At 30.4% G+C, this 8,574-nt stretch overlaps 1 protein-coding gene and 1 long non-coding RNA gene across 2 annotated transcripts; one reads left to right on the top strand and one right to left on the bottom strand.

Annotated features, from left to right (window-relative positions):
* Window positions 1-2,881: 2,881 nt before the first annotated feature.
* Window positions 2,882-8,555, bottom strand: LOC119664258. The gene is made up of 3 exons (XR_005251159.1): window positions 8,488-8,555; window positions 3,037-3,337; window positions 2,882-2,974 (listed from the first exon to the last, which is right to left on the bottom strand). It is a non-coding gene; the product is annotated as an uncharacterized LOC119664258 (long non-coding RNA).
* On the top strand, window positions 3,042-6,245 carry LOC119664257 (probable ATP-dependent RNA helicase DDX43). Its single transcript, XM_038073788.1, has 8 exons — window positions 3,042-3,115; window positions 3,770-4,203; window positions 4,275-4,388; window positions 4,472-4,977; window positions 5,048-5,438; window positions 5,504-5,644; window positions 5,732-5,832; window positions 5,890-6,245. The coding sequence occupies exons 2-8, from the start codon at window positions 3,787-3,789 to the stop codon at window positions 6,155-6,157; spliced, it is 1,938 nt and encodes a 645-aa protein (XP_037929716.1). The 5' UTR covers window positions 3,042-3,115; window positions 3,770-3,786; the 3' UTR covers window positions 6,158-6,245.
* Window positions 8,556-8,574: the final 19 nt, after the last annotated feature.

Here is an 8,574-nt window from a genome sequence, read left to right as displayed (position 1 = left end):
GGCCTGTCAACACAATGTATACATGGTTCTCGTGATCAGGTACATAATGCATTAACTTAATTAGAGTAATCTCAGTCTCAGAACATAAAATTTATAAACTTATAAACTTAAAAAAATTGTCTTTAGACCGATCGAGAACAAGCACTGGCTGATATAGCGTCAGGTGATATACAGGTTTTGATAGCGACAGATGTTGCTTCAAGAGGTTTAGATATTGAGGATATTACGTAAGTGCTTAGTAGTATTTGAAACCGAATTTGTTGTATTAATTGTTTTTCATTTAGTCATGTTATTAATTTTGATTTTCCGCGTAATATTGAGGAGTATGTTCATCGTGTTGGTAGAACTGGACGCGCTGGGCGAACTGGCACTGCCATAAGTTATATAACACGCTCGGATTGGGGTGTTGCAAAGGATCTCATTCGTATTTTAGAAGAAGCTGGTCAAGCAGCTCCAGAAGAACTATACAGAATGTCCAATCGTTTTGAGAAGATGAAAGAAAGACGTGGTACAGATTTTAAAAGGGGTGGTGGTTTTAATCGCCGTTACTAAATGATATTTTTTTAATATATGGTAGGGGTATTATTCGATAAACAAGATCGTGAATAACCCTGTTTGATTCGAACCGATCAGTGTTTTACTTAAAAAAGTGTTGATCGTTAAAATTGAAAATTAATTAATAAACTATTTCTAATGTTATTAGTATAATAATGTACAATAAGAAAAATCTAAAATAAAATTAATTAAAAATGTGTATTATTTAAATTGAAATACAAAATTACATTTTAGAATAAATTTTTAAATAAGAAATATTTAAAATATGTTTTTTATACAGTGAACTTTGTTAATTTAATAAATTTAATCAATTACAACTTTATGATGATTCTATTGTGTTCTTACTTTTTCGTTTGTAAAAGTTTCAACTTTTTCCTGAAAATAAGATATTTTATTTGAAATTTTTTTAAGATGGAGATTAATTATTTGTACAGGCAACGATGTGAGTTAAATATTGTAATCGCTATATACGATTTTTAATCAGAGGCTGATAAAGTTGATTAAATTTCTGTATTAGTAAGTTTTCTAGTTGTTTCATTTAAAATGAATTTTAATAGGATTCAGTTTTAATAGGATTCATAAATGTATTGGATGAGGTATAAAATGAACTTAATATAAAATATATATTTTTTTCACATTATACATATTTAATTTGAATGTTATTTTAAACAGACAATTGATAGACAATTGATCACTGCTCAAGTATAGTACTGTAGTCAAGTCAAGGTCAAGTCAAGCCAATGAATGCCATTATACTAACTTGAAATCTTTACTATCACTTCGAATGATCATTTCTCACTAAGCCATAGATAAGACCTCCTAAGAAATCAATTCATCTGATCAGCGAAGATCGTTATCGATGTCATTTGAAATAAATCTTTAATTTAATTAATTTAAATAATAAACGTCATTTAATTTAATAAAATTTGTTAAAGTTGTATACATATAATATTTAATAAAAGCAGCTATACGCAGATACGTGTTAACATGACTGTCTGATTAAATGGAAAAGAAAGAAATTAGAAAGCACGCTTTCCAAATATTGATAAATTTTATCAATAATTTTATTTTATTATTCCATTGCGAGTGTAGATATATATTGTTCGATTTGTGGACTATAGAACAAGTAACATATAGTTGTTCATGTGGAAGATTATCTGTGTTGAGAGTTGAACCACAGTATCCTAAATATTGAACTAAGCTCGCTTTAGATGGTGATTGCAGACGCCAATAGAATTGTGAATTGCAATCTTTTGAATTGAAATGGCATATCCGTTAGAATTATTGGATTGCGGAGCTTAAAGGCATCTTTACCTTTGAGAGAGATCTCTAATATTTGTATGATTAATATAATATTGTGATATATGATAATTGATACTACGATTTTCAATCACAGTAAATGGGGTAGAGTCGATTACGGTTAGAGTGAATTAAAAAATTCTGTTTGATATTTAATCCGTTTGTATGATTTCTTATTTACATGTCGGTTGCTAATTAACAGAATTTCAAAGTGAATTGAGTAGCTCTTCAAAATGATGTAGCATTTATCATTATCATTTTAGAATGAAATTATTTTTCAATATTTTATAACACTCGCGACAAAAGATTGGCCATTGATAAATCAATAGACACAAAAGGGAAAACCAAACGATATATTTTGAATAAATCACCGCCTATTGCACAAAATATATAAAAAATCATTAACATAATTATTAATATAATGAACTCAAAAACAATCCGAGCTACTCTGACGAAATAGATCTTTAATTTTGAGATCTCTAGTTGCCTCTTTCTCTGCAAATTTAGCAGATTTTTCATTTACGTTGGTATCAGGTACAGGCACAGGGTTTTGACGACGTATTCCAGACGTAAGTGCTTCCAAAATTTCTTAAGAGATCACATTTTTGTTTCTTTCCACGACTGATCTCTGTTTGACATTAGTATGACATTTTTAATGTTGTACCTTTTGCAGAAAGTTTTATGGTATATTGATTCTCAAACCAGCTCTTACTTGCATTATAAAAGACATGTTTGTCGTTTTCTTCACTGTTAAGCAAAACACGATCAGAAATACGGCTGGGTCGTTAATCGAGGTTACTGTTGTACGAAGTAGCTGTTAATCGAGTTATTAGTGTATAGGTTCTTCTGAGACGCTCTTCTCAGAATGCTAATCGGTACATTGTTCTTATCAATGTAACCGTAATTTTATGAATTGAATTTGATATGATTATATGAATTTGATATGAACATGTCAGAACTTTGTAAACTTTTATAATTTAACACATGTAGTATGAAAATAGTATGTGGGCTTACCTATTAAATAGTGTGCTAATCCGATTTATCCCCTTGTGAAATTCATTTGTGTCCAAAAAGTCTAAACCAAATTAATATAGTTACATCACGCAAATTTGAGTATGGGCTGCCAAATGTATTTATATTAATTTTGAAAGAACGACACAAGTTTTCTTGTTCATTGGTTACTTTTGCAAGAGACGAGTCGGTGGTCGGATCGTTTTTTTAGCGGCTTGTGTTTTTTCAATTGGATTTGGTTTTAAGGCTGGTATGTATCTTCCTCCAAAAAATTCGTGTTTCGTGATTCATGATTCGTGATTCGTGATACTTGATACGTGTTTCATGACTTCAGTTCGAATATATGTTCAACTTTTTTCAATTAATTCTGGAACTTGTTAAAAATATTTTATAGTATTAAGAATTTTTGATTTGTTTTCGCAACCGACAAGAACTTGAAACAGCCGCCAATTTTGCTTGTTCCAAGAAATAACTGCAAATATAATGCACATATTAAACAAAAAGTTTTAAAGAAATTATTGTTTCTTTATTTAAAGAATTTTAAAACTATAATTAAAAAACAAAAATTAACTATAAAAAAAAATCACTGCAATTCACATATATTTAAGGTTATGTGACGTATTTGCAAAAAAAATCTCCATTTGAAATATTTATATAAGAATCATTGCGTGATGAGACTTAAGAAGGCGGCGGCAGTATTATTTTCGACATACTTTAAACATAAGAGTGCAATTGCTTTATTCCCTAATAATCAATGTTAAACATATTTTTAATTCTAATAGTCAATTTTAAATACCGTTTCATATCTTATGATTGAGGAGTTCGTAAAAGCGGTCGCGATTTGAATGTTTGAAATTTGGTTTGTTTTATAGAAAACGGAATAATCAGGTATTCCTTTATTTAGATTTTGCTTACTTCAAAATGGATACTTTTGGAACTGGTGCAACTCAATCTGAAAGGAACGAGTGTGGAGTTTTAAACTCAAACTTAAATCATTTTGATGATTTTATGGAGAAATTTCCTGCAGACCCTGCTTACATTGGTGCCATAATTGGTCGTGGCGGTTGTAAAATTAAAGAAATTAGAACAAACTTCAACGTTTATATACATATAAACAATGACACCAAGGAAATTTCTGTCAAGGGTCGTAATAGAAAAAATGTTGACGATGCAGTCAAATATATTCGTGATATTATGTCTGGTCAAGAAAATAGAAATTTTTCATTTCCAAATCACGAAGTCTCGCATAATCCCAAAGTTGTGTTAAAAGAAAATACAATGAATCGTTTTAATGCTTCTTCCGAAAATGACAATATTCAGGTTGCAGCTCCAAAATTTGTAAGTATGAATTAAAAAGAAGGAGAATATGGATATAATTAATATAATATCTCATAACAAAATTGATTTAGGGAGAAAGTGGTGGAATTAGATTAAATGCGCCTACGAAAAATGTATATAATGGTGGCGCCGAAAACCATGTAGTATTGCAGCCTATCGATTGGGAAACTTTGAATAGAAAAGTTGTAAGAAAAATTTTTAAAATCTACATATTAAGTTATCGATTTACCATATTTATTTTGCTCACATGAGGCATTTTTGATTACAGGAAGAACATCGTAGGTTACACTGGGCGCATCTGCCAGACTTGAGAAAAAATTTTTATGAAGAAGTAGAGGAAGTCGCTATTAAGACAGAAGAAGAAGTGAATGAAATGCGTTATTTAAACAATAATATAAGTGTTTCCCGTTTGGTGACAAATGAAGATCAAATGTGTCCTGATATACCGAAACCAATTTGGAAATTTCAACATTGTTTCAAAGATTATCCTGATATCCTTGATGAGTTAAAGAAACAAAATTTTAATGAACCATCACCAATACAGAAGCAAGCATGGCCTATATTATTGAGAGGCGAGGATATGATAGGTATAGCCCAAACAGGGACTGGAAAAACTTTAGCATTTCTGCTTCCTGCTTTGATTCATACTGATGGACAGACTACACCACGTGAGAAACGTAATGGTCCAAATATATTAATTTTAGCGCCAACGCGAGAATTAGCATTACAAATAGCAAAAGAAGTTAACAAGTACTCGTTCCGTGGAATAAAAGCGTAAGTTAGGAAATAGTTAAACCATAGTTTAAAATGAATGAAGAAAAAAAATTATGAAATTCTTATTCAGTGTATGCATTTATGGTGGTGGGAATCGTCGTGACCAAATTAGTGTTTTCAAAGAAGGAGCTGAATGCGTTATTTGTACTCCTGGACGTCTTAATGATTTGGTTCAAGCTAAAGTTATAGACATTACATCAGTTACATATTTAATACTAGACGAAGCGGATCGTATGCTGGATATGGGTTTCGAGCCACAGATCCGAAAAATTCTACTCGACATACGTCCTGACAGGCAGACCGTCATGACTAGTGCCACCTGGCCACCAAGTGTTGGTAGATTGGCCGAAAGTTATATGAACAATCCTATTCAAGTGTGTGTTGGTTCGCTTGATTTAACTGCCACTCATACTGTGAGTCAAAATGTAGAACTCTTGGAGGATGCGGACAAATTTAATACGGTAATATTATTTGAAAACTTAAATAAGAAGAATTATGAAGAACAATGTATTTATTCTTGCTGCAGGTCCTTGCATTTTTAAAAAACCTTAAATCAACCGATAAGGTTATTATCTTCTGTTCTAAGCGAGCTCGTGCTGACGATTTGTCCAGTGATTTATCTCTAAAAGGCCTGTCAACACAATGTATACATGGTTCTCGTGATCAGGTACATAATGCATTAACTTAATTAGAGTAATCTCAGTCTCAGAACATAAAATTTATAAACTTATAAACTTAAAAAAATTGTCTTTAGACCGATCGAGAACAAGCACTGGCTGATATAGCGTCAGGTGATATACAGGTTTTGATAGCGACAGATGTTGCTTCAAGAGGTTTAGATATTGAGGATATTACGTAAGTGCTTAGTAGTATTTGAAACCGAATTTGTTGTATTAATTGTTTTTCATTTAGTCATGTTATTAATTTTGATTTTCCGCGTAATATTGAGGAGTATGTTCATCGTGTTGGTAGAACTGGACGCGCTGGGCGAACTGGCACTGCCATAAGTTATATAACACGCTCGGATTGGGGTGTTGCAAAGGATCTCATTCGTATTTTAGAAGAAGCTGGTCAAGCAGCTCCAGAAGAACTATACAGAATGTCCAATCGTTTTGAGAAGATGAAAGAAAGACGTGGTACAGATTTTAAAAGGGGTGGTGGTTTTAATCGCCGTTACTAAATGATATTTTTTTAATATATGGTAGGGGTATTATTCGATAAACAAGATCGTGAATAACCCTGTTTGATTCGAACCGATCAGTGTTTTACTTAAAAAAGTGTTGATCGTTAAAATATTGAAAATTAATTAATAAACTATTTCTAATGTTATTAGTATAATAATGTACAATAAGAAAAATCTAAAATAAAATTAATTAAAAATGTGTATTATTTAAATTGAAATACAAAATTACATTTTAGAATAAATTTTTAAATAAGAAATATTTAAAATATGTTTTTTATACAGTGAACTTTGTTAATTTAATAAATTTAATCAATTACAACTTTATGATGATTCTATTGTGTTCTTACTTTTTCGTTTGTAAAAGTTTCAACTTTTTCCTGAAAATAAGATATTTTATTTGAAATTTTTTTAAGATGGAGATTAATTATTTGTACAGGCAACGATGTGAGTTAAATATTGTAATCGCTATATACGATTTTTAATCAGAGGCTGATAAAGTTGATTAAATTTCTGTATTAGTAAGTTTTCTAGTTGTTTCATTTAAAATGAATTTTAATAGGATTCGGTTTTAATAGGATTCATAAATGTATTGGATGTGGTATAAAATGAACTTAATATAAAATATATATTTTTTTCACATTATACATTTTTAATTTGAATGTTATTTTAAACAGACAATTGATAGACAATTGATCACTGCTCAAGTATAGTACTGTAGGTCAAGTCAAGGTCAAGTCAAGGTCAAGTCAAGCCAATGAATGCCATTATACTAACTTGAAATCTTTACTATCACTTCGAATGATCATTTCTCACTAAGCCATAGATAAGACCTCCTAAGAAATCAATTCATCTGATCAGCGAAGATCGTTATCGATGTCATTTGAAATAAATCTTTAATTTAATTAATTTAAATAATAAACGTCATTTAATTTAATAAAATTTGTTAAAGTTGTATACATATAATATTTAATAAAAGCAGCTATACGCAGATACGTGTTAACATGGCTGTCTGATTAAATGGAAAAGAAAGAAATTAGAAAGCACGCTTTCCAAATATTGATAAATTTTATCAATAATTTTATTTTATTATTCCATTGCGAGTGTAGATATATATTGTTCGATTTGTGGACTATAGAACAAGTAACATATAGTTGTTCATGTGGAAGATTATCTGTGTTGAGAGTTGAACCACAGTATCCTAAATATTGAACTAAGCTCGCTTTAGATGGTGATTGCAGACGCCAATAGAATTGTGAATTGCAATCTTTTGAATTGAAATGGCATATCCGTTAGAATTATTGGATTGCGGAGATTAAAGACATCTTTACCTTTGAGAGAGATCTGTAATATTTGTATGATTAATATAATATTGTGATATATGATAATTGATACTACGATTTTCAATCACAGTAAATGGGGTAGAGTCGATTACGGTTAGAGTGAATTAAAAAATTCTGTTTGATATTTAATCCGTTTGTATGATTTCTTATTTACATGTCGGTTGCTAATTAACAGAATTTCAAAGTGAATTGAGTAGCTCTTCAAAATGATGTAGCATTTATCATTATCATTTTAGAATGAAATTATTTTTCAATATTTTATAACACTCGCGACAAAAGATTGGCCATTGATAAATCAATAGACACAAAAGGGAAAACCAAACGATATATTTTGAATAAATCACCGCCTATTGCACAAAAAATATAAAAAATCATTAACATAATTATTAATATAATGAACTCAAAAACAATCCGAGCTACTCTGACGAAATAGATCTTTAATTTTGAGATCTCTAGTTGCCTCTTTCTCCGCAAATTTAGCAGATTTTTCATTTACGTTGGTATAAGGTACAGGCACAGGGTTTTGACGACGTATTCCAGACGTAAGTGCTTCCAAAATTTCTTAAGAGATCACATTTTTGTTTTTTTCCACGACTGATCTCTGTTTGACATTAGTATGACATTTTTAATGTTGTACCTTTTGCAGAAAGTTTTATGGTATATTGATTCTCAAACCAGCTCTTACTTGCATTATAAAAGACATGTTTGTCGTTTTCTTCACTGTTAAGCAAAACACGATCAGAAATACGGCTGGGTCGTTAATCGAGGTTACTGTTGTACGAAGTAGCTGTTAATCGAGTTATTAGTGTATAGGTTCTTCTGAGACGCTCTTCTCAGAATGCTAATCGGTACATTGTTCTTATCAATGTAACCGTAATTTTATGAATTGAATTTGATATGATTATATGAATTTGATATGAATATGTCAGAACTTTGTAAACTTTTATAATTTAACACATGTAGTATGAAAATAGTATGTGGGCTTACCTATTAAATAGTGTGCTAATCCGATTTATCCCCTTGTGAAATTCATTTGTGTCCAAAAAGTCTAAACCTAATTAATATAGTTACATC

Source organism: Teleopsis dalmanni, unplaced genomic scaffold, assembly GCF_002237135.1.
Source record: "Teleopsis dalmanni isolate 2A unplaced genomic scaffold, ASM223713v2 unscaffolded_contig_1690, whole genome shotgun sequence".
NCBI classification, from domain to species: domain Eukaryota; kingdom Metazoa; phylum Arthropoda; class Insecta; order Diptera; family Diopsidae; genus Teleopsis; species Teleopsis dalmanni.
Note: the sequence above shows the minus strand (reverse complement) of the source record. Positions and strands in the feature narration are given on the sequence as shown.